The 26618-nt window shown below is 46.8% G+C and overlaps 1 protein-coding gene and 1 long non-coding RNA gene across 2 annotated transcripts; one reads left to right on the forward strand and one right to left on the reverse strand.

Moving 5' to 3' along the window:
- Positions 1-9234: 9234 nt before the first annotated feature.
- On the forward strand, positions 9235-17310 carry LOC145539576 (BOLA class I histocompatibility antigen, alpha chain BL3-7-like). The gene is made up of 4 exons (XM_081573642.1): positions 9235-9244; positions 9356-9470; positions 10810-10856; positions 15017-17310. Exons 1-4 carry the CDS (start codon positions 9235-9237, stop codon positions 15871-15873), a joined length of 1029 nt encoding a protein of 342 aa, XP_081429768.1. The 3' UTR covers positions 15874-17310.
- A 4720-nt stretch (positions 17311-22030) lies between these two features.
- Positions 22031-22754, reverse strand: LOC145539921 (uncharacterized). Its single transcript, XR_014078057.1, has 2 exons — positions 22601-22754; positions 22031-22392 (listed from the first exon to the last, which is right to left on the reverse strand). It is a non-coding gene; the product is annotated as an uncharacterized LOC145539921 (long non-coding RNA).
- Between the last annotated feature and the right edge of the window lie 3864 nt (positions 22755-26618).

The following is a 26618-nucleotide window of genomic DNA, read 5'->3' on the forward strand; positions in this document are numbered from 1 at the left end:
ACGCTGTCTCTGAACATGCCCTGATGCCTGTCTTCTCTCTATGCCGTTAAACTGCTTTTCTCTGTGCCCTAACAACTTCCCTTACTCTAGGCCCTGACACTTTTCCTCTCTGTATGCTCTGACACTGCCTCTCGCTGTTCCCTGATACTGTCCCTCACTACTCCCATATGTTTTTCCTCTCTCGATATCTTCACAACTTAACTCTCTCTCTGCCCTGACACCTTTCCTCTCTTTATGTCCTGACACTGCCTCTCACTTTATGCCCTGACATCTTAAATCTCTATGTCCTGGTGGTTTTCCTCTCTGTATGCCCTGACATTGCCTCTAAATACACCCTCACGTCTTCCTGTCTTTGCCCTGACAGTAGCTATCCCTGCACCATGATGCTTTTCTTCTTTCTATGCCCTGACACTGCCTCTCGCTACACCCTGAAGTTTCTCCTCTTTCTATGACCTGATGCCTTAACTCTCTCTATTTCCTGACATTACCTCCCACTACACCCTGACACTTCCCCTCTCTCTAGGCCCTGACATTGCCTATAACTACGCCAGACGCGCTTCATCTCTGTAGGTCCTGACACTGCTTATCACTATGCTGACACTTTTTCTCTCTCTGTGACCTGATATTGGCTCTAACTATTTCATGACTCCTTTCACTCTCTAAGTCCTGACACTGCCCTTCACTACTCCCTGAAGCTTTTCCTCTACTGAGGGACAGTATCAGGGCATAGAGAGAGGAACGGCATCAGGGAACAGTGAGAGGCATCGTCAGGGCATACAGAGAGGAAAAGTGTCAGGGCATAGAGAGAGGGAGTGTAAGGCATAGAAAGAGGCAAGGCATCAGTGCGCAGTGAGAGGCAGTCTCAGGCATAGAGATAAAAGCTTTTCCTGTAGACACTGCCTCTAATTATTGTCCTCATCCTTACAACTGCCTGACTCCAGTCCTCACCACGGCCTGACTCTCGTCCCCACTAGGGCCTGACTCTGTCCTCTTTGGCCTGACACTGTGCCTCACCAGGGCTGACTTGTGCCCTTACTGGAGCCCGACACTGTTCCACACTGGGCCCTGATATGTTCCGCACTGTGCCCTGACTCTGGTCCTCACTGGGCCTTGACACTTGTCCTCTTTATGACTTGACTTGGTCCTCTCAACAGACTGACTCTGGTCCTCTCTAAACCTGAATCTGTTCCTATCTATGTCCTGACTCTTTAACTCACTGCAGCCTGACATTTTGCCTCACTAGCCTGACTCAGTTCCTCACTGGGCTCTGATTTTGGTCCTCACTGCAGACTGACTCTGGTCCTCACTACAACCTGACTCTGGTCTTCTTTACCGCCTGACTCTTTGCCTCAGTACGCCCTGTCTTTTTGCCTCACTGGGACCTGACTATAGTCCACAGTGGGCCCTGATGCTGATCCTCACTGTGGCCTGACTCTGGTCTTCACTAGGGCCTGATCTGCTCCTCACTAGGGCCTGACTGTTTGCCTCACTAGTCTAACCCTTGTCCTCTCTACGTCCTGACACTCATCCTCACTAAGCGCTGACTCTGGTACTCACAGCACATGAGTCATGTCCTCATTGAGCCCTAATTCTGGTCCTCACTACGGCCTGACTCTTGTCATCACTTTGGCCTGACTCACATCCTCACCATGGCCAGATTCTGTCCTCTACAGCCTGAAACTTTGACTCACTATGGCCTGACTCTTTGCCTCACTAGAGCCTGATTCTTGCCCTTATTGGAGCCTGATACTATTCCACACTGGGCCCTGATTATGGTCCTCACTATGCCCTGACTCTATTCCTCACTGGGCCCTGATACTGGTCCTCTTTATGACTTGACATGGTCCACTCAACAGACTGGACTCTAGTCCTCTCTATGGCCTGGCTCTTTGCCTCACTACAGCCTGGCACTTTACCTCACTGTACCTGACTCTGGTCCTCACTGGCCTCTGATTCTGTTCCTCACTACGGAATGACTCTGATCCTCACAAACGCATGACTATCATATTCACTAGGGCCTGACTCTTGTGCTCACTAAGGCCTGACTCTCTTCCTCACTATGACCTGACTCTGGTCCTCTCTATGGCCTGACTCTGGTTTGGTCCTCACAGTCACCAGACCTGGACTCCTGTGTGATCTGACTCTGCTTTACCGGGTCCTGACTCTTTCATCACAGGGGTCTGGCTCTTTCGCCACTGGGGCATGATTCTGACCCTCACTATGCTTTGACTCTGGTCCTCACTAGGGCCTGACTCTGGTCCTCACTTGCCTGAATCTATTCCTCACAGTGGCCTGACTATGGTCCTTACTACAGCTTGACTCTGGTCCTCACTAGGGCCTAACAATCATCCTCTCTGCATCCTGACCCTTGTCCTCACTAAACGCTGACTCTGATCCGAACTACACCCTGACTCTGATCCTAACTGTGCCCTGAGTCTGGTCCTCACTGTGCCCTGACTCTGGTCTTCACTACGGCTTGACTCTGGTCCTCACTAGGGCCCATTTCTCATCTTCACTCTGGTCTGCCTCTCATCCTCCCTAGGTCCTGACTGGCGTCCTCATTTTGGCCTGACTCTTGTTTTCACCATGGTCAGACTCTCATCCTCATAATGGCCTAACACTGTCCTCTATGGCCTGACTGTTTGCCTCACTGGGGCCTGATTATGCCCCACTAGACCCTGACCCTGGTCCTCCCTCCATGGACCCTGACTATTGTTCTCACTATGTCCTTACTCTTGTCATCACTATAGTTTGACTCTGGCCCTCACTAGGTCCTGCCTCTCATCCTCAGGAAGACCTGACTCTTTGCCTCACTGAGCCCTGACTTGGGTCTTCCTTGAGCCCTTTGTCTGGACCTCACTGGACCCAGATTCTGGTCCTCACTGTGGCCTGATTCTGGACATCTTTGCAGCCTGACTCTCTGCCTCATTTGGCCTACTCTGCCTCACTGGAGCCTGACACTTTCCTCACTGGGCCTGACTATCTAGCCACAGGTGCCTAAATCTGAACCTCACTGTGCCCTGAATACGGTCCTCAATATGGACTGATTCTTGTTGCCACTATGTCCTGACTCTGTTCTTACTACAGCCTGAGCCTGGTTCTCAGTAGGCCTGACCCTGGTACTCACTCTGGCCTGACTCTGGTCTGCCCTACGGCCTGACTGTTTGCCTCACTGGGCCCTGACTGTCCTTGTCATGAGGCACTGTTTCTGGTCCTCCCTGCAGCCTGACTCTGGTATTCACTGTGTCCTGAGCATGGTCCTTAGCCCTGATTCTAGTCCTCACTGAGCCCTGACTCTCATCCTGACTAGGGCCTGAATCTGACTCTTTGCCTCCCAACTGCCTAATTTTGCCTTGCTGTGGCCTGACTCTTTTTCTCACTTGGGCCTGACTCTTACTCACTGGGCCTGAAGCTTGTCCTCCCTGGAGCTTGACGCTATTCCTCACTGGGCCCTGATTCTGGTCCTCACTATGGCTGACTCTGGTCCTCACTATGGCATGACTTTCACCCTTATTAGGTCTTGTCTCTTGTGCTCACTAGGGCCTGACTGTCGTCCTCACTATGCACTGACTCCAGTCCTCACTGACTCCTGAGTCTGTTTCTCTCTGTGCCCTCTACTACGTCCTCTCTGCTGCTTGACTCTGGGCCTCTCCACAACCTGACTCTGGTCCTCAATACAGCCTATTTCCCTTACTATGACCTGACACTTTGCCTCACTGGGCCTGACACTGGTCCTCACTACAGACTGACTCTGGTCCTCACTATAGCCTAACTATGGTTCTCAATATGGCCTGACTCTGGTCCTCTCTAAGGCCTGATTTTGGTTCTCTATTTGGCCAGTCTTATTGCTTCACCACAGTCTGACATGTTACCTCACTGGTCCTGACTCTTGTCCTCACTGGGCCTGGATTATGGTCCTCACTACAGACTGGTTCTATTCCTCATGAAAGCATGACTCTTGTCCTCACTAGGTCCTGACTGTCCTCACTCTGGTCTTGACTACAGTCTCACTCTGGTCCTCACTATGGTCCCAAACTGGTCCTCACTATACACTCACTCCTGTCCTCACTACATCCTCACTCTTTCCTCTCTATTACCTGACAATGTTTCTCAAAATGCCCTGACTCTGGTCCTCACTAAGAACTGACTTTCATCCTCACTGGACCCTCAGTCTGATCCTCTCTATGTCTTAACTGTTGATATTCTCTATGGACTAAACCTGTTTCCTTCTATGGCCAAATGTGGTCCTCACTACAGCCTGACCTGGGTCCTCTCAATGGTATGACTCTGGTCCTCTCTATGGCTTGACTCTTTGCCTCATTGTTGCCTGACGCTTTGCCTTACTGCGTGCTGACGTGTGTCTACACTGGGCCCTAAATTTGGTCCTCTGTGGGCCCTGAGTTTGGTCCTCTATGGCCTGACTCTTGTCCACACTACACCAGACTCTGGTCCTCTCTATGGCTTCACTCTGTCCTCTGTAGAGCCTGGATCTGCTCCTCACTACTGCCTGACTTTCTGCCTCAGTTGGACCTGACTCTGGTCTTTACTGGCCCTTTAGTCTGGTCCTCACTGGGGCCTAACTCTGGTCCTCAGTAGGCCCCAACTCTAGTCCTCACTTGGCCCTGAGTCTGGTCCTAACTGGTCTCTGACTCTGGTCCTCATTACGGCCTCACTCTTTTTTTCTCTGTGACCTGATATTGCTTCTCAATATTCCCTTACAAAGCTTTTCACTATGCTCTGACTCTGGTCCTCACTGTGCCCTGAGTTTGGTCCTTACTTTGCCCTGACATTGGTTATCTCTTCAGCTTGACTCTGGGCCTCTCTCTGGCCTGATTCTGATCCTTGCAACAGCCTGACTTTGCTCTCCTCTACAGCATGGCTCTTTGCCTCACTATAACCTGACACTTTGCCTCCTGGGGCCTGAGTCTGGTCCTCACTGGGCCTTGACTCTAGTCCTGTCTACAGCCAGTCTGGTCCTCACTATGGCCTGACTCTGGTCCTCTCTGTGACCTGACGCTTTGCCTCCTGGGGCCTGAGTCTGGTCCTCACTGGGCCCTGACTCTAGTCCTGTCTACAGCCGGTCTGGTCCTCACTATGGCCTGACTCTGGTCCTCTCTGTGACCTGACGCTTTGCCTCCTGGGGCCTGAGTCTTGTCCTCACTGGGCCCTGACTCTAGTCCTGTCTACAGCTGGTCTGGTCCTCACTACGGTCTGACTCTGGTCCTCTCTGTGACCTGACTCTTTGCCTCACTGGGACCTAGCTCTAGTCCTCACTGAGCCCTGATGCTGGTCCTCACTAGGGCCGACTCTCTCCCTTACTAGGGCCTAACACTCATCCTCTCTACATCCTGACACTTGTCTTCACTAGACACTGACTCTGGGCCTCACAGTTCCCTGAGTCTGGTCCTCACTGGCCCTAAACTGTGGTCCTCACTACACTTCGACTCTGGTCCTCACTTTGACCTGACTCTTGTCCCTACTAGGACCAGACTCTGGTCTTCACTATGGCCTGACTCTGTACTCCATGGCCTGTATCTTTGCCTCACTATGGCCTGATTCTTTGCCTCCTGAATCCTGACTCTGTTCCAAACAGGTCCCTGATTCTGGTCCTCACCATGGCCCAACTCTGATCCTCCCTATGCATGACTCTTGTCCTCATGATGGCCTGACTCTGGTTTTCAGTACACCCTTACTCTGATCCTCACTGGAAACTGACACTGGTGCTTTTATGACTTGACTCTGGTCCTCCCTGAGGACTGACTTTGGTCCTCTCTATGGCCTGACTATTTACCTCACTACAGACTGACACTTTGCCTTGTTGGGCCTAACTCTGGTCCTCACTGGGCTCTGATTCTGGTCCTCACTATGGACTGACTCTTGTCCTCACTAGCTCTTGACACTCTTGCTCACTAGGGCCTGACTCTCATCCTTACTACAGCCTCACTCTGGTCCTCTCTATGAACTGACTTCGGTTCTCACTATGGCTGACACTTTGCCTCACTAGGCTCTGACTTGGGTCTAACTTGGCCTGTGTCTGGTCCTCACTGGACTCTGAGTCTAATCATCTCTACTGGGCACCTACCTACCTGGGGAGTTCATCTTTCAGTGTCATATCTTTTTGCCTTTTCATACTGTTCACGGGGTTCTCAAGGCAAGAATATTGAAGTGATTTGCCATTCCTTTCTCCAGTGGACCGTGTTTTGTCAGAAGTTTCCACCATGACGCATCCATCTTGGGTGGCCCTATTTGACATGGCTCATAGTTTCATTGAGTTAGACAAGGCTGCAGTCCATGTAATCAGTTTGATTAGTTTCTATGATTGGTTTTTATTCTGTCTGCCCTCTGACAAGGATGAGAGGCTTATGGAAGCTTCCTGATGGGAGAGACTGAGTGTGGGGGAAACTGGGTCTTGTTTTGATGGGTGGGGTTATGCTCAGCAAACCTTTAATCCAATTTTCTGTTGATGGGCGGGGCTATGATCCCTTCCTGTTGTTTGACCTGAGACCAAACTACAATGGGGTAATGAAGATACTCTTTCAAAAGGTCTTGTGCATGCACTGTTGTACTCATTCAATATCACAGTAATCCAAGTCTATGCTCCAACCAATAATGCTGAAAAGCTGGAAGTTGAATGGTTCTTTGAAGATTTACAAGACCATCTAGAACTAACAACAACAACAACAAAGATGTCCTTTTCATTATAGGGGACGGGAATGCAAAAATAGGAAGTCAAGAGATACCTGGAGTAACAAGCAAGTTTGGCCTTGGTGTACAAAATGAAGCAAGGCAAAGGCTAACAGAGTTTTGCCAAGAGAATGCACTGGTCATAGTAAACACCCTCTTCCAACAACACAAGAGAAGACTCTACACATGGACATCACCAGATGGTCAATACCAAAATCAGATGGATTATATTCTTTGCAGCCAAAGATGGAGAAGCTCTATACAGTAAGCAAAACCAAGACCGGGAGCTGATTGTGGCTCAGATTGTGAACTACTTATTGCCAAATTCAAACTTAAATTGAAGTAAGTAGGGAAAACCAGTGGCCATTCAGGTATGACCTAAATCAAATCCCTTATGATAATACAGTTAAAATTATAAATAGATTCAAGGTATTAGATCTGATAGACAGAGTTCCTGAAGAACTATGGACAGAGGTTCATGATATCGTACAGGAGGCAGTGATCAAGACCATCCCCAAGAAAAATAAATGCAAAAAGGCAAAATGGTTGTCTGAGGAAGCCTTAAAAATAGCTGAGAAAAGAAGAGAAGTGAAAGGCAAAGGAGACAAGGAAAGATACATCCATTTGAATGCCGAGTTCCAAAGAAGAGAAAGGAGAGATAAGAAAGCCTTCCTCAGTGATCAATGCAAAGAAATAGAGGAAAACAATAGAATGGGAAAGACTAGAGATCTCTTCAAGAAAATTAGAGATACAAATGGGACATTTCATGCAAAGATGGGCACAATAAAGGACAGAAATGCTATGGACCTAACAGAAGCAGAAGATATTAAGAAGCAGTGGCAAGAATACACAGAAGAACATTACGAAAGAGATCTTCATGACCCAGATAATCATGATGGTGTGATCACTCACCTAGAGCCAGACATCCTGGAAGGCAAAGTCAAGTGGGCCTTTGGAAGCATCACTACCAACAAAGCTAGTGGAGGTGATGGAATTTCAGTTGAGCTAATTCAAATCCTCAAAGATGATGCTGTGAAGGTGCTGCACTCAATATGCCAGTGAATTTGGAAAAGTCAGCAGTGGTCACAGGACAGGAAAAGGCCAGTTTTCATTCCAATCCCAAAGAAAGGCAATGCCAAAGAATATTCAGACTACTACCCAATTGCACTCATCTCACACGCTAGTAAAGTAATGCTTCAAATTCTCCAAGCCAGGCTTCAGCAATATGTGAACCGTGAACTTCCAGATGTTCAAGCTGGTTTTAGAAAAGGCAGAGGAACCAGAGATCAAATTGCCAACATCCACTGAATCATAGAAAAAGCAAGAGAGTTCCAGAAAAAGATCTACCTCTGCTTTATTGACTATGCTGAAGCTTTGACTGTGTGGATCACAACAAACTGGAAAATTCTTAAAGAGATGGGAATACTAGACCACCTTACCTGTCTCCTGAGAAATCTGTATGCAGGTTAAGAAGCAATAGTTAGAACCAGACATGGAACAATAGACTGGCCTCAAATTGGGAAAGGAGTTTGTAAGGCTGTATTTTGTCACCATGCTTATTTAAGTTATATGCAGAGTACATCATGCAAAATGCCAGGCCAGATGAAGCACAAGCTGCTTTCAAGACTGCAGGGAGAAATATCAATAACCTCAGATATGCAGATGACACCATCCTTATGGCAGAAAGTAAAGATGAACTAAAGAGCCTCTTGATGAAAGTGAAAGAGGAGAGTGAAAACGTTGGCTTAAAACTTAACATTCAAAAAACTAAGATCATGGCATCCGATCCCATCACTTCATGGCAAATAGATGGGGAAACAGTGGAAACAGTGACAGACTTTATTTTCTTGGGCTCCAATGTCACTGCAGATGGTCACTGCAGCCATGAAATTAAAAGATGCTTACTCCTTGGAAGAAAAGTTATGACCCACCTAGACAGCATTTAAAAAGTAGACATTACTTTGCTGACAAAGGTCCACGTAGTTAAAGCTATGGCTTTTCCAATAGTCATGTCTGGATATGAGAGTTGGACTATAAAGAAAGCTGAGTGCCAAGGAATTGATGGTTTTGAACTGTGGTGTTGGAGAAGACTCTTGAGAGTTCCTTGGACTGCAAGGAGATCAAATCAGTCAATGGTAAAGGAAATCAGTCCTGAATATTCATTGGAAGGACTGATACTAAAGCTGATGCTCCGATATATTGGCCACCTGATGTGAAGAGTCGACTCATTGAAAAAGACCCAGATGCTGGGAAAGACTGAAGACAGGAGGAGAAAGGGGAGGACAGAGGATGAGATGGCTGGATGGCATCACCAACTCGATGGACATGAGTTTGAGCAAGCTCCGGGAGATGGTGAAGGACAGGGAGGCCTAGCATGCTGCAGTCCATGGGGTCACAAAGAGTGGGACTCGACTGAGCGGCTGAACTGACCTGAATAATCATAGTCTTGTTACTTGTGACCATGGGAAAGGAAAGCCCTCCCCATCTTTCTTTCAGCACACTGTATGTTCCCAATGACTGGGGCCACGGCCTGGGGAAGGACTGGGCGTTATGAGACATGGTCTGGAAACTGGACAATTGGGGTCTCGTGGCTTCTCTGTCCTTCCTCAGCTTTACTCCTTGGTATTTGTACTAGTGAGCACCCTCCCCACCCTTTCGCCCTCTGTTCTAGCTGAGACAAACCTCGCAGACCCTGGGAAGGTGCCTGCTGCAGCCCCCACTACTCCACCACCTCGACTCTTTCCCTATTCTGTGTTGGACCCCGATTCTGTGAAAACAGAGGGCGTGTGAGTGACTGGCCCCTCCAAGGGCACACAGACCCTCTAGGCCCTCCTGGTCCATGTGTGGGACATTTTCTCCATGAGGCCATCCAGCCAGAGCTGAGAGTGAACAAGAGGAATCTGTCTCCAGGGGGTACCTCTCTGCTTTGTTGCATCTCTGAAAGCTCCTTTAAAGCCAGTCTTTGAGTGATTTTCTCCATAACTAGTGAGCCAGTTTTGTCTAAAATTTCATTTATAAAATAATCATTGACTCATTAAATACCAGGAGAGTGTTTTAAAAGACAGAATCCTCTGAAAACATGGGTAGGTGCAGTGAGACACACCACAGGGTTGCAGGATGGTTCTGGGAGTCTAGGAAAGTCCCCAAACATGGGGTGGGGTGGGGGGGGTAGGGTGTCTGCCTGCCCAGCATCTTCTTCACCTCACTGTGTCACCGATGGCTCCCAACTGAAGTCTGTCAAATAGTTAATAAGTGGGTATTTGTGGGATGAGACATAACTCTGGATCTTGCTTCCTCGTGGATTATTCGGGTCCTCAAAGAAGGTAGAGATCAAGGGAAGTCTCACGGTTATTATTGCAGAAATAATCAACACTTTACATTTGGGTAGCACTTTCTTCAACAAAATGTCTTGACACCTATTACTTAATTTAAACACGTCCCCCAGGCTTCAAGGACCTCTCAGAGATCTGTCACCAGCTGCCCTGCCCTCTCATCTGTTGCGTTTTACAAAGAGTGTCTGGGAACGGAAAGCTATGGGTGTGGCCCTTGTGGGATGCAGTCAAGCAGCCCTGTGTCTCTGGACCTGCTACCCCTCACCACCCATGGCACCTACACTTCCACCCAGCCTCCTCCTGCTCCCTCCCTAGGTACCTGAAAAGATGGTCCCAATGCATGGTGAGGATGTGGACCACCAAAGTCGCCTTCCCAAGGGAGGAGATGGCCCTTCCTGATCCAGAGTGTGCTCCTGAGGCCTCCCCTGCCCCCCACAACACCCCACTGACTGTTGAGAAATGGAATATTTCCTGCTGTATCAGTAAATGAGGAGGTCACAGCCATTGGCGGTTCCAGCCCTTCTAAGGGCACCCAGGAAGGAGAATAATACCTGCACAGTCTGGTAGTCATCAGACTGCAGCCATCCCCCACGGTGAGCCCTGAGGAGCTCAGGACGTGAAAATGAACAGGAAAAGTTAAAATTGTACATAACCTCTTGCTCCTTCTGCCTCTGTTACTCAGCTTGCTCCTTGCAAAGTCTGGATCACGTAGGTCACTAGGTCACGTAGTCTCAGAAAGTGGGGACTTAGGAACGGGAGCTTATCTCACTCGCCCTTGTCCTGCTCTTTGCAGTTGCCCGGCCCCTGCAAAGCTGCTTAATCATGCCTGTCTGTGTACAGGTCAGGCATCCCCCTCCCCATGAACGAAACCCTTTAGTTTAAACCAGCTTATTAAAAGCTAGTGATGCCCACTATAGTCTGTCTATAAAAACCCTGTAATCCCTTTGTTCAGGGCTCAGAGCTTGGAGTGTTACCTCCTCTGGGCCTGCTGCCGTAATAAACCTGAGTTCTCCAACTCTCCGATTATGGTGCTTGGTTTCTGGATTACTGGTTTCTGCAACAAAAACACACCAGATACTGGCCCAGATAACTGAGATGTACGGTAAAGAAATGTCAGTGAGCCCAGAGTCTTGCATCTTCCAATATATAGAAAAGCACTAAATTCCTTAACATGTGATATCTGGTTTTCTTTAATTCACAAAAATACTTTTGATATTCAGACTACCTGCCCTTAGTCGCAAATTTGTGGATAACCTGGCTCCTCTCCTCACTTCCTCGGAGCAGTTCTCTCAGGGTGGCTTGAGATGCCGTCTCCCTGTGTTGAAGTCCTAAAAATTCCCACTGAGTATAACATAACTCTCAACTTTAAGGTTGTGACTATTTTGAAGTTGACACCATCCAGGCAGGTCTCTTGAACAGGTTCAATCACTCACAATCAGCTACATCAGTGACACACCAGGACATTAACACTGCCTTGCAGAGAATCAGTCTGGTGGGATTTTTAAAACCTTGCAGCCGCTTTCAAGCTCCTTAGCCATCCACGTGTCTGCCCAGCTCCCCATAAAGAGAAAAGGAGGATGTTGGATTCAGAAGTGTCAGATGGGGCGGGGGAATCTCCTTCAAGGCCTACACTTTGCCGCAGGGGCACTCAGGCCCAGGAAGCACAGCCCCCACTCCACCCACCCCCACATGCTGTGCAACAAAAGAACACAGCCCAGCTCTAGGGCTTCAGACCTGTGCAGCCCCACAGGTGGGGATTCATATTGCAGAGGCTGAGTCTGGCGGCTGCGTATTCAGACCCTTGCCGTGCAAAGTCCTGAAGCAGAGTAGGACTCTGATTCTCCTCCCTGCCTTCAGAACACACTAGATGTGTGCTTATTTCACTGAGATTCCAACCACTAATGAAATCGATCGGTGTCATTTCTGGAGGGCTCTGAAGAGCTCTAGTACACAGTTCTTTATGTCTCAGTGTAGAGAAGAATTCAGCTAGAGGAAAGTGGTAGTTAAGAGGTGATTTATTACAATAGAACGTGCCCTGAGAATTTACTGGCTACAGTTTTACAATCAGAGGAAAAGTGGGGAGAGGGAGGAGACCTTCTTTGTCTTTCTTGAGTAGACATCATGCTTCCGTGATCAGCTCTTCCTCCAAGTTGAGCAGGGGAGTTTTCTTGTCCCTACATGGTCAAGCAAGGCCCACAGATTATTGTTTTTTATGTGTGCAGAGAGCATGTCCTAGGGATCACTAACTTATTGAGCTCACCAGTCAGGATGTTGGTCTCATGTCACCACTGTTTCATTGTTTGGGGCATGTCTCATGCTTCTGTCACATGGTTTTGTTGTTAAGCAAGACTGCTTGGCTTTGTGGTTAAGCAATACTGCTTTCTCCAGTGATCATTAACTTACAGGGGTCTCCTACATTTTTCTACTTACAATCCTTAGTGGGGTGAAATATTTTTTTTAATTCTAAGAATTTTATTATAGAAACAAAACAAGAAGTATAATTAAGTATGAAACAAATAATTTCATTCTTGATAAAAGTACATTTAATGTTACAAAGTAAACTAGTTTATAATCCAACTTTTTAAAAGGATTTATTTTTACTGAAATTGACTTTTATTCTTTTGTGAAGATGTATCCTTAGTTACAGGAAGAACACAATCTAAATATACATTGTTGTAGATACCATTCAAAAGTCAACATACATACAACCAGTTGTATTAGATGGTTAATAAACACACACAAAAATTCTAAACACTGCTAAATTATTAGAGAAATGCAAATCAAAACTACAATGAGGTATCACCTCACACTGGTCAGAATGGCCATCATCAAAAAATCTACGAACAATAAATGCTGGAGAGGATGTGGGAAAAAGGGAACTCTTTTGCACTGCTGGCAGGAATGTAAATTGATACAACTGCTTTGGAGAACAGTATGGAGATTTCTTTAAAAACTAGGAGTAAAACTACCATATGACCCAGAAATCCCACTACTAGGCACCTACCCTGAGAAAACCACAATTCTAAAAGACACATGTACCCTCAATGTTCATTGTAGCACTATTTACATTAGCCAGGACATGGAAGCAACCTAGATGTCATCAACAGATGAACGGATAAAGAAGTTATGATACATATATACAATAAAGGAACAAATTTGAGTTAGTTCTAGTGAGATCGATAACTAGAGCCAGTTATAACTAGAGCCTCTATAACCTAAAGCCTGTTACACAGAGTGAAGTAAGCTGGAAAGAGAAAAACAAATATAGTATATTAATGTATATATAGGAAATCTAGAAAGATGGTACTGATGAACTGATGAAGCTCTCTGTAGTGCGGCAGTTGAGGTGCAGACATAGAGAACAGATCTGTGGACACAGCGTGGGAAGGAGAAGGTGGGAAAAACTGAGAGCAGCATTGAAACATATACATTACCACACGTAAAATAGATAGCCAGTGGGAATTTGCTGTATGATGCGAAGAGCTCAAACCAATGCTCTGTGACAACCTAGGGATGTGGGATGGGATGGGAGGTGGGAGGGCAGTTTAAGAAGGAGATGGTGGTTTAGTTGCTCAGTAGTGTCGGACTCTTTGTGACCCCACGGACTGTAGTCTCCCAGGCTCCTCTGTCCATAGGGCTTTCCAGGCAACAATACTGAAGCGGGATGCCATTTTCTCCTTCAGGGATGAACTATTTAATCACCTATCTTGTCCCTGCATTCTGTCCCTATCACTAAAGAGCCATTGGTGGAGACCATGGAAACATCCTGCTCTCCAACCACTTCCTCTCCAGGTTTAACATCTACTGGGGCTTCTTGCTCAGCCTGTTGTAGCCACGTGTTCTGGGAAACAAACTCACTCAGAAGAACAATGCAGGTAGTGGAGTCCAGTTTATTACACCGGTGGGCCCAAGGCAGAGTCTTCTGTTAGCCAAGGACCCTGAACAGCATTTGTGAAAGTCTTTTATACCCCATGTGTACGTGTCCGAACTCACCACCCCAAATTCTTTGAGACTTACATAAACAAAGGAAGGGTAAACACAATCACAATAATCCCATCATTCATGTGTTATGTGTTCAAACGGTTAAACAATTGGCCAATAATCAATAAGCCTGAGATTACACTCTGATAGGTACAGAAAAATTTATGGCCTGTCCAGAGACAGAGGTGATTAGTGTATGTTTTCTCTTAGGCGATGAGTAACCTGGATATGATCTTCAAGGTTTCCCTGTCCAGAGGGGGTCTTATCCTTTTATTGTCGTTTCCATAGGCACTAAGCACAGAGTTTAAAGTCCATTAGAGAGGTGGCCGAGCATGATCAACATGAACAGGCCTAAGATGGAGTCCAGGCCCTATGAATTCCCTCTTCAAACCCAGTCCATTCCATGATGGCTACAAACTTTCAACTCCTCCACTCCTTTCAATGTGTTACTTCTTATATCTTCATGGCTGTGGGGGGCTTGGGGGTTGGGGTGGTGGGGAACAGGACTGATTATAACAAAACAATATGGTAAACTGCCAGTGAAACACAGAACAATTAGGGAAATATTTGGTCAATACTTCAAAGATACAGGCATACCCATTTAGGAAGTAAACAAATTTAAAAGGCAAACTCAGTGAATTCCCTGGCAGGCCAATGGTTAGGACTACATGTTTTCATTGCTGAGGCATGGGTTCGATACCTGGCAGGGGAACTAAGATCCCACGAGCCATGCAGTGCAGCAAAAAAATAAATTATATAGGAGAGGCTCGTGTCAGTGGAAGCAGGGGTGTCGGCGGGCGGCCGCGGGAGGGCCTAGCGGCGCCTGCGGAACAAGGAGGCGGGGGGCCGGAGGAGTAGATGGTACTTGTATGGAGACTCCAGACTCCTGCGTTATAACCTCCTTACTTTCTTCTCCTGTTGCTGGAAGCTTCGCAGGCCTGTGACTTTGGAGGACGAGGGTGAGATGATGAGGCTGGAAGAGTCTCCTGATGGAGGTTGGATGAGACGGAGGAGCTGAGCCTGGGAAATTTGCCACTTGATCACCTTGCTCGATGACTTGGTGCCAAGGGATCATACCGGAGGTCATCTCTGGCTTCCTTCCGTCGGGTCACACTCTCTGCAGTATTTCTACTCAGTTGTGTCTGAACCGGGTCCAGGAGTCCCTTCATTTATGGCTTTTGGCTTCGTGGATAACCAGCCCTTCATTCGCTATGACAGTGAAGAGATGAAGGCAAAGTCTTGTGTTCATTGGTTGAGGGAGGAGCCAAGTTACTTTGATGATGAGACCAAGATCTTCACAAGTCGGATGAAGATTTTCCACTTAAATCTGAGGAATGTGCAGCAATATTACAACCAAACCAAGGAGGATGGTCTGAACAGAGCGCTGGCACAAAAGCAAACAAAGCCTCCCAAAACATACATGACTCATCACCGCATCTCTGACCATGAGGTCACCCTGAGGTGCTGGGCCCTGGGCTTCTACCCTGAGGAGATCTCACTGACCTGGCAACGCAATGGGGAGGACCAGACCCAGGACATGGAGCTTGTGGAGACCAGGCCTTCAGGAGATGGAACCTTCCAGAAGTGGGCGGCCCTGGTGGTGCCTTCTGGAGAGGAGCAGAGATACACGTGTCATGTGCAGCACGAGGGGCTTCAGGAGCCCCTCACCCTGAGATGGGAACCTCCTCAGCCCTCCGTCCCCATCATGGGCATCATTGTTGGCCTGGTTCTCCTCATGGTGGCTGTGGTGGCTGGAGCTGTGATCTGGATGAAGAAGCGCTCAGGATATTGTTACTCTCCAAAAGGAAAAAATAGGATCTACTCTCAGACTGCAAGTACCAAGCACAGTCTAGAGAATGGCTTTGTCTGGAGCTGAGTGATACAAGGGTCTGAGTCAGCATATTCAGGAACAAAATTCTTGATGTTTTTCTAAACTGAATTACATACAGGAACCACTGCTCTGTTGCTGGGCATAGTTGCCTTTGTTACCACGACACCCCTGATGCTGGACACTCAACTATGTGGCTAGAACTGCTACCACTATTGCTGTTGGCAACTGAATGTCACTACTGCCACTCACCACCTTTGCCAAATGCCTTGTGTACACACCCAGCAAATATGTGTCATTATGTCCAGAGTCACAGCTCAGCAAGTGTCATGTGACTTAAGAGTGCCTCATCTTTCCCAGCTGTATATTTGGGGAACTGAGTTTTCCTCTCTCATGGAAGGATGTAGTCTCTGTCTTTCAAGACTCTTGCATGTTGCAGCTGATATCACAGAAATACAAAGGAGTATGAAAGACGACTGTGAATGATTATACAGCAAACAAACTGGAGGAGCTAGAAGAAGTGGGTATACACAACCTACCAAGACAAAATCATGAAGAAACAGAATAGCTGAACAGATCAATAACAGGTAAGAAGACTGAATCAATAATCAAAAACTTCCCAGCGCATGGGAAAGCTGGACAGCTACATGTAAATCAATGAAATTAGAGCATTCCCTCACAACATATGCAAAAATAAATTTTAAATGGTTTAAAGAACTAAATGCAATACTTGACACCATATGTCTCTTAGAAGAGACTATAAGCAAAATATACTTGGACATAGATCGTAGCAGTGTTTTCTTAGATTACTCTGTTCAGTCGCTCAGTAATGTCCGACTCTTTGCGACCCCATGAACCGAAGCACACCAGGCCTCCCTGCCAGGAGCCAGCACATGAGATCCCACCCATGACAAGGTCATGAGGAGAAGACCTGACGAGCAAAGCAACTCAGGCCTCAGGGATTTCGATAAGCTGCCTCAGCGCTCACCTTAAAGATGATATCTTTCTGATGCTTGCTATAATAGACTGCTCCCTAATTTCTGTGACTTAGGCAGAAGGCCTTCCCTGATCCTTTCCTAACCAGGTCAATTTAAAACTCTAATCGACATGCCCCCCAAATGGCAGCACTCTATAAGATTATCCATAAAATAGAGTATTTTAATCTAAACTCTTGTTAACATCTTAGTTTGCTTGATAAATGTGCCTGTGCCTTTAGAGCTAATGTGCATGACTGCTCCTCAACAATAAACAGCATTGAGAGCCTGTAAGCACAAAAGGTCCCAATGGGCACAGAACCCTTCGAGGGGAAGAAAGCCTATTGGAAAACATAAGAAATACTACTCTCTAAAACTGTTATTCGGTATATATTTACTTGCTATGTTTTTGCTATTAACATCTTGAGCCTGTATAATAAAGGTATAATAGTTAGAGACTTATATAAATAAAGGTTTAGCCTTAATATAAAAAAAAAAATAAATAAATAAATTATATAAATTAACTAAATTAAATAAGGCAAATAGTTAGGATGTTCTTCCTTGTGGTGAGAGCTTTTAAGATGTACTCTCTCATCATATTTTAAGTATAGAACATAGTATTAATTATAGTCACTTTGCTGTACATTTCAACCACAGGAATATTTTATAGCTGCAAGTTTCTACTTCTAACCCTCTTCACCCACTTTGTTCCCCCCTCCAAGCACCACCTGTGTCAATTTGGTTTTTTAGATTCCACAGATAAGTAAGATCCTTTTTAACTGGGTTGAATTTCTAAAATTTTAGTGAAGTCCAATTTATCGATTTTTTCCTGACATGTATCTTGCCTTTGGCACTTAATCTAAAATGTCACCTCCAAACCCAAAGTCACCCAGATTTTCTCTTATGTTATTTTCTAGGAGTTTTACAGTTTTATGTTTTACATTTAACTCTGCAAAACACTTTTTTTGTGAAGGGTGTACGATCTGCATCTAAATTCATTATTTTGCTTGTGGCTAAATGTCCAGTTGCTCCAACACCATTTGTTCAAAAGACTATTGTTTCCTCATTGAAGTCCCTGTGTGCTTTTTTCAGAGAATTATTGGGTATGTTCGCATGACTCTCTCTGTGCTCTCTGCTCTGTTCCACTGAACTACCTGTCTAGTCTTTCCTTAATACCACAGTGTTCTGATCACTGTAGCTTTATGGTGACTTTAAGTATTAAAGTTAGGTAGTGTCCTTGTTCCAACTTTGTTTTTCTCCTTCAATGACAGGTTAGTTTTTGGTCTTTTGTCTTTTCATATGTACATTAAAATCAGTTTATTGATACCCCCAAAATAATTTGTAGATATTTTGACTGGCATTCTATTGAATCTGTAAATCATGATCAGGAAGACCTGGGAGTTTGACAGTGCTGTGTCTTCCTGCCCATGTACATGGCCTAGCTTTGCTTTTCTTTAGATATTTATTGATTTCATTGTGTACTTTTCTTCATATGTCTGATATATCTTTTATTAGACTTATGCCTAAGGACTTCATTTTGGGGGTAGTAATATAAATAATTTGTTTCAAAGTCCAGTTTTTCCTTGCTAACATATAAGAAAGTGGATAGCAGAAAAACCTATATTCTGTTAGGAGGAGCCTGCACTGCCCACAAAGTGGTGTGGTGTCACCTGAAAGAAGACTCTGATTAGTTGTGAGTGTATACTGCAAACTCAAGGACAGTGATTAAAATATATTTTAAGAGTATTATTGCTCCAAATTCATCATACCCACCCACCCTTCCCCCCGTATATGTGTTTTTAAGTGACCTTACTTGGGGTGGGGATCAAAGTTGCCAGATTAAATGGATCCCTCCTACCCTGGCCCCCTTTTTATTTGAAAGCATGTTGCAGGGAAAGGACAGACTCTGGAGCCCTCCTTCCACAAGTTGTATTTAGACACTCAGGGCATGGGCTGAAAGTCAAGTACAAATGTAGTATCTGTGCTGTATTCAGAAGCACCTCTGCCCTTTTATAACTAAAGTTGTTTGCTTGCTCTTTTTTTTTTTTTTTTACTACACCCAAAGTAAACCAGCTCTGCCCAGGAAATGTCCTTAGTTTTTCATGCAAATGGACTTCTAGCAAAACCACAAGCCTTTGGCTGACCACTCATGTTTGAATCTTGGAAGATCCAACTGAGGTCAGAGAGGAAGTGGTCATCCATTCCCCCTCCCCATACCCAATGAAACTACACCCACAGACTCCTGGACTCAGGGGACAAATGTATCACCCACAACACATCAACTTCCCAGATTGCCAGCTGCCTACAAGTCTCACTTGAGGGCCTTCAGAGGAGCATCAAGTCTCTACTCAGAACTCTCTTCCTCCATTCTCTTGCCTGGCATTTGGTTTGCATGAAAACCAAAGAAAAGTCTACAAAGCATAAGGCTGAGTAAGCCAGTAAAGTTACCCACATGGTGGAAAAAAAAAAAAAAAGAGTATTATTGATTAAATTTATACAATGAGAACAAAGCAAGGCCTTATATACATTATATAAAACGCTCAATTGGGCATACACACCCAGGAAACCAGAATTGAAAGAGACACCTGTACCCCAATGTTCATTGCAGCACTGTTTATAATAGCCAGGACATGGAAGCAACCTAGATGTCCATCAACAGATGAATGGATAAGGAAGCTCTGGTACATATACACAATGGAATATTACTCAGCCATTAAAAAGAATACATTTGAATCAGTTCTATTGAGATGGATGAAACTGGAGCCCATTATACAGAGTGAAGTAAGCCAGAAAGAAAAACACCAATACAGTATACTAATGCATATATATGAAATTTGAAAGATGGTAATGATAACCCTATATGCGAGACAGAATAAGAGACACAGATGCATAGAACAGTCTTATGGACTCTGAGGGAGAAGGTGAGGGTGGGATGTTCTGAGAGAATAGCATTGAAACATGTATATTATCATATGTGAAACAGAACACCATTCCATGTTCGATGCATGAGACAAATGCTCAGGGCTGGGGCAATGGGATGACCCAGAGGGATGGGATGGGGAGGGAGGTGGGAAGGGGGTTCAGGATGGGGAACACATGTAAACCCATGGCTGATTCATGTCAATGTATGGCAAAAACCACTACAATATTGTAAAGTAATTAGCCCCCAACTGAAATAAATAAATTTATTAAAAAAAAGTTTATAATAACAATAAAAAAAAAAAAGAAAAAACAGGCAAAGGAGGAACAATCCACTAGATGGCGGTAGCTCCCCTCTCTCCCAATTGCTAAGGCCCCACTGGCTTGGAGGAGCCTCATCTGCCCACGTGCCGTGAGCTCGCTGCTGGCCCTTCCTGGTCCGAAGTGCGAGGACCATTCCTACTCCCAGGACAAACTGGCCTGTGTGTCTTGTCTGGGGGGCAATGCTGTGTGGGCGGAGCCCTGTGTAGTGAGGGCCGCAGATCCCCCTGCAGCTGGGAGTGTGTGAGGCAGGAGGCACCAGGCTGGTAGGTAGGGTCCCAGCACCCCACCTCTCTCTGGAGTGCGGTGCCTGAAGCCCACCCAGGAGGTGGCGGACCTTCCTCCCCAGCAGAAGTTGGGATGTGGTGCATGAATAAGGCAGAGTGTAGCACGGCCCGCTGTGACTGGTGCCTGCCCAGCAGACTGGGTCCACCTTCACCTCCCGCCCACGTCCCTGTGCGGGAACTGAGTGAGTAGTCTGGAAGGCCGGAGTGACAGGCAGGATCAAACTCTAAACCCAGGCTCTCTTCTTGCAAGCCCGCGTTCCTTCTACAACCCTGAAACCCTGCTGTTCTGCCCCACAAAGCCCGGAGACTGGATCCCGAAGATGGGGTGGGGGTCCCTCCATCTGATGTGTCCCCTTGGGCCGTGGCCTTCCCCAGAGTACGTGTCCGGGTGAGGCAGCCCTGCACGCCCTCCTCCAGGCCAGGCCTGTGACCACAGGGCTGAGGGCAGTGCCTGCTGGGCAGAGAGGAGGAGGTGCTGGGTGGCTGTGGGAGCATCCAAGTAGGTGTCTGACCCTGATGCTTGCCCTCCAATGGTGTGATCCAAACAGGGGAGACAGGTTCTCAGAAAGGACTAAAGGGTTTGGATTAACTGCTTTGCTGGAGAATGTGGGCATCTGCATTTCCTTCGTTTGCAGAGCCTGGTGCCCACCTCTGTCAGTGGCAAGCTCCCCTGGTTACTAGGGACTGAATGAATTCACTTTTTGTGTGGGCTAATGTTCACGGCCTGCATGACGGGGCTGGAGGATGGCTCTGAAGAGACCCTGTCAGCTGAGACAGGGACGTTAGGCCAGCGAGGGCGGTCAGTCTGCTGGTGGTTCACACCGCAGATTACATTCTCAAATAACGTATCATAACAGATTAAGCTGAAAAAACATTCTTTTCAGGCCACTGAGCGCTTTATAGGATTATTCAGTCCAGCGGGGCTCCTGTCTGTCCATCTCTTCAGAGCAGGAGACAGCAATCCTGCAACGGCCTGGGTCTGGGTCAGAGCTGAGATGTAGCTGGAGCCTGGCCCTGTGTGGCTTGTGGTCACACTGGGAGCTGGCCCATGGCTGCCTCCTCCTAGCAAAACCCCTAAGTCTCAGAATAGCAGGCACTGAGCCAGTGAGCACTTGTCTTCTTTGTAATTAAACTGGAGAGGCAGCTGAAGGGCCTGCTATAGGTTGACTTTTCTGTAGAAGGAGAGCTTGACTCCTGGGAACCCAGACAAACCCTTCCCAAATGAGGCTTCTTTTGGGTCCAACCTGCCCAGGACATCGTGATTCCTGGGGGTGGCAGTGCCTGGGACTGAAATGACCCCCAGGAATCTGGGCACCTGCTCCTCGGAGCCATGGGTTCCTGTCTCTGCTCCCCCTTCCCACCCCTCTGCCCCATCCAGGAGCATGGCCCAGAGCTCAGGGAAGGCTGTCTGGCCCCAGGTGCACTGCTGGTGGCCACACCTGTGAGGAGTCTTGGCAAGGGAACTGGCCTCTGCTTAGGGAGGATCAGAACCCATTTCCTCCCTTCAGAGAAATGGAACAACATGTTAGGAGGGGGATTAACAAAACTTGCTCTGAGGGGACGGCGGGCAGACTTGAGACCAAGGGGCAGAAAGAGTGAGCCCTTACTCTGGGCCCAGCACTGCAGCTGGCCTTTGGGCACAGAGGTGGGGGGACGGGGAGGTAGGCCCCCACAGGGGCCTTGCTGAAGCACAGGTAAGAAAGCTTGGAGTGCTAGTTTGTGATCATGTTGGGGGATACAGACGTGTCAGTGCACAGATCTGAATCACGGCCACACAGAGACATGACGATAGGCGAGCGGGATGGTGCAGGCAGAGGGCACGGCAAGAGTGAGGGTCTCTAGTGGGAGGGAATGGGCTCCGCCCCTGCAGCTCAGACAGAAGCCCCCGGGCTAGAGGCACATGATCGTGATGGAGGTGCCCAAGTTTGGGGAGAAAAGGCTGGGTTGGATTTGCCTCGGCTCTGCAAGTCTGGAGTCTTCTGAGAGTGGACGTGACCCAGATGATCATCTGTCTTCACGGGGATGGTGTCGGGAGGCCCCAGCCCCACTGACCCTCAGGAAGCACTCTGGGAATGGAGGTTTGGGAAAGAGGAAAAGAAAGTCACAGAGAGCCTGGCGGACCAGCTCTGTGGGAGGAACAGAGGCCTCCAGCCAACCCCCACCACCCCCAGCCCTCCACCCCCTGCCCTCTGTGGGCAGAGTCCTACAGCAACCCTGCCGGGAGCATGCATGGTGCTCTGAGGAGGACGAGAGGCTCTCGGCTGTGCTCCACACCTGCTCCTGGTCTGCGAGCCCTCCCTTAGTGTAGATGAGAAAATCAGAGGAAAGAAGACAGCCGGATTCAGGAGTGTCGGGGGCGCTCTTTGGGGGCCCTGCTCCCAGGGCTGAGTGACCCATGCCTCTCAACCCCACACTTGATTATGACATCACCTGCTTCTAGGACTGCAGAGGGGAAGGGGGTGGCACTTCTGCCACAAGGTGGCATTTAGCTGGAGTGTGGTGTCACAACTCCTCACCATTTACATTTTTAAATTTAAACCAGAATAGTGTGTATTCAGGGAGGCCCTCGTGCTGTCTTGAGATAAAAGCACAAAGTGAAGCGGTTGCTACAGCCAAGCTAGTCAGCACGTCCAGCTCATATGGTGACCGCGGTTGTGATCAGGGCCTCTGAGACCTGCTCCAGCGCACACTCCAGGCAGGACCTGACACAGCACGCTCACTCACAGTCACTGCTCTGGATGGTCTCTCTTCTACTGTTTCATCTACCCTGTGTGTGTGTGTGTATGTGTGTCTGTGTGCACATGCGCATGTGCGTGTGTGTGTGCATGTGCTCAGTTGAGTACAACTCTTTGCCACCCCATGGACTGTAGCCTGCCAGGCTCCTCTGTGGGATTCTCCAGGCAAGAATACTGGAGTGGGTTGTCATTTCCTACTCCAGGGGATCTTCCCAACCCAGGGATTGAACCCACATCTCCTGTGTCTCCAGCATTGACATGTGAATTCTTTACCACTAGCATTGCTTGGGAAGCCCTTCTCTAAAAGATGGGGAGTGCTTTACAAAGGTAATTGCATTTCTATTATTAAGCAAAAAGTTAACAACAATTGCTTAACAAAACAGAACACCCGGGGTGGTGATCTGTTCATCCACAGCTTCTGTTTCGCCAGGAGAACACAGGGCTGTGAAAGGATGAGGCAGCTGTGCTGTGTACAGGCTCCAGGTAACACAGCAGGCTCCTATCATGGGGACCCCTGCCTGGGGAGATCTCTCTCTATCTCTCTCTGTCTCTCTTAGGTGATGTTAGCAGCCTTTGAAAATGGTCACCTAGGTTTGCCCAGATAATCTGAGTTGTGAAACAATGACATTTTAATTCCAAGCTTCTATTTAAAACAAAACACTTTCCCTCATCAACTACTTATATCTTTAGATTCAATTTAGATCTTGTGCTTTTTATTTTGTTTTAATGTCTTTATTAACTCGTGGATTTAAACATTCGATGTGTTTTTAAAATTTTTATTTAGTTATTCTTGGTTGTGCTGGGTCATCGTTGCTGCACGAGCTTTTCTCTAGTTGCAGTGAGCAGAGTCTGCTCTTCGTTGTGGCGCACCAGCTTCTCATTGTGGTGGCTTCTCTTGTTGTGGAGCACAGGCTCTAGGCACACAAGCTCTAGAAGTTGCAGCTCCCAGAATCTGGACCATGGGCTCAGTAGTTGTGGCGCACAGGCTTAGGTGCTGGACCAGGGATCAAACCCATGTCTTCTGCATTGGCAGACAGATTCTTTATCACTGAGCCGCAGGGAAACTCAATGTTTCAATGTGATAATTCTCACATCTTTAGTCAGTGGGGGCCTCCTCACTGAATGTTTTTGACATGGACCTGGTGACCCATGGTGGCTTTCTTGCTTTCTGGTGGACACAGTGTTTCAGACTGTTCATTTCCCGACTCAGACATGAAATCTTCCATTTCTTCCAGAAGCCACAGATGGTTTTAATGAGAAATCTGCTCGCTTGGGGGTGACTATTGATCGGGTTTGGGCACTGTTTTCAGTCCTTCTCTGTACAAAGCTTGTCATTTCGTATTTATACCATTTGAATTTGGGAATACAGTGTTTTTACTTAACCTCACCCATCGTATAAACATCACCTTTCACTCACACAATTTTGATTCTCAATGATATCAGAGTATTGACTCACTAAATCTGACTGCAATGTAAAAACATTAGTCTCAGAAAAACAGGGCCCATGCCCATACTCCCAGGACTGGTGGTTTCCTCCTGTCAGTGTTGTGATAGTTGTGCCATTATGGGAATGTTTCAATATGCAGGAAGGCCTGTATTTTCCTGGCACACAGATAAGGTAGGCAGGGATTTGATAATGCTTTTGTAGATTTCCCTTGTGATTGTCCACTGCAGCTTATCGTAAAAAATAAGACAAATGAAGGCTTCTCCTGAGTCTAGGAGGCAGCAGTGGGTGGACATAGCGCTTTAACTTCACAGCCCTGGTGCTTTCTCTTTTGCTGTTTTCACAAAGCAATGAACAGTCTGGCCTGGGACATTAAGAAATCAACCCCCTCTGCTCTTCTCCCTGTGCCCCTGTTGTGCAATCTGCTCGATTTTGTTGGACTCAGGTGTTTCTCCTGAGAGAAGGAATCTGGGTGCTGGGGGAGCTCTGTTAGTTTTGAGTTTATAGGGTTCAGATTGTTCCAGAACTGCGCGATCCTTGGGTATTGGGTGGATATTAAGATGGGCATGATAAGGGACAGAAATGGTATAGACCTAACAGAAACAGAAGATATTAAGAAGAGGTGGCAAGAATACACAGAAGAACTATACAGAAAACATCTTAATGATCCAGATAACCATGATGGTGTGATCACTCACCTAGAACCAGACATTCCGGAGTGTTATGTCAAGTGGGCCTTTGGAAGCGTCACTACCAACAAAGCTAGTGAATGTGATGGAATTCCAGCTGAGCCATTTCAAATCCTCAAAGATGACACTGTTAATGTGCTGCACTCAGTAAGTCAGCAAATTTGGAAAACTCATCAGTGGCCACAGGACTGGAAAAGGTCCGTTTTCATTCCAATCCCAAAGAAAGTCAATGCCAAAAAATGTTCAAATTCTACCACACAATTGCACTCATCTCACACGCTAGCAAAGTAATGCTCAAAATTCTCCAAGCGAGGCTTCAACATTCCATGAACCGAGAACTTCCAGATGTTCAAGCTGGATTTAGAAAAGCAGAGAGACCAGAGATCAAATTGCCAACACCTGTTGAATCATAGAAAAAGCAAGAGAATTCCAGAAAAACATCTGCTTCTGCTTCATTGACTACGCCAAAGCCTTTGTGTGGATGAAGACAAACTGTGGAAAATACTTAAACAGATGGAAATGAATACCAGACCACCTTACCTGCCTCCTGAGAAATCTGTATGCAGGTCAAGAAGCAACAGTTAGAACTGGACATGGAACATCGAAATTGGAAAAGTAGTATGTCAAAGCTGTATATTGTTATCTTGCTTATTTAACTTATATGCAGAGTACACCATGTGAAATGCCGGACTGGGTGAAGCACAAGCTGGAATCAAGATTGCTGGGAGAAATATCAATAACCTCAGATATACAGATGACACTACCCTTATGATAGAAAACAAAGAGGAACTAAAGAGCCTCTTGATGAAAGTGAAAGAGGAGAGTGAAAAAGCTGGCTTAAAACTCAGCGTGAAAAAAATCAAAGATCATGGCATCCAGTCCCATCACTTCATGGCAAATAGATGGGAAAACAATGGAAACAGTGAGAGACTTTATTTTGGGGGGTTCCAAAATCACGGCAGATGGTGACTGTAGACATGAAATTAAAAGGAGCTTGCTCCTTAGAAAAGCTATGACCAACCTAGACAGCATATTAAAAAGCAGAGACACTACTTTACCAACAAAGGTCTGTATAGTCAAAGCTATGGTTTTTCTAGTAGTCATCTATGGATGTGAGAGGTGGACTATAAAGAAAGCTGAGCACTGAAGAATTGATGCTTTTGAACTGTGGTGATGGAGAAGACTCTTTGAGAGTCCCCTGGACTGCAAGGAGATCCAGCCAGCCCATCCTAAAGGAAATTAGTCCTGAATATTCATTGGAAGGACTGATGCTGAAGCTCTAATACTTTGGCCACTTGATGAGAAGAACTGACTCATTGGAAAAGACCCTGATGCTGGGAAAGATTGAAGGAACGAGGAGAAGAGGATGGCAGAGGATGAGATGGTTGGATGGCATCACCAATTCGATGGACATGAGTTTGAGC

The sequence above is a fragment of the Giraffa tippelskirchi genome, chromosome 2 (assembly GCF_054371585.1).
Source record: "Giraffa tippelskirchi isolate mGirTip1 chromosome 2, T2T-mGirTip1v1.2.pri, whole genome shotgun sequence".
NCBI classification, from domain to species: domain Eukaryota; kingdom Metazoa; phylum Chordata; class Mammalia; order Artiodactyla; family Giraffidae; genus Giraffa; species Giraffa tippelskirchi.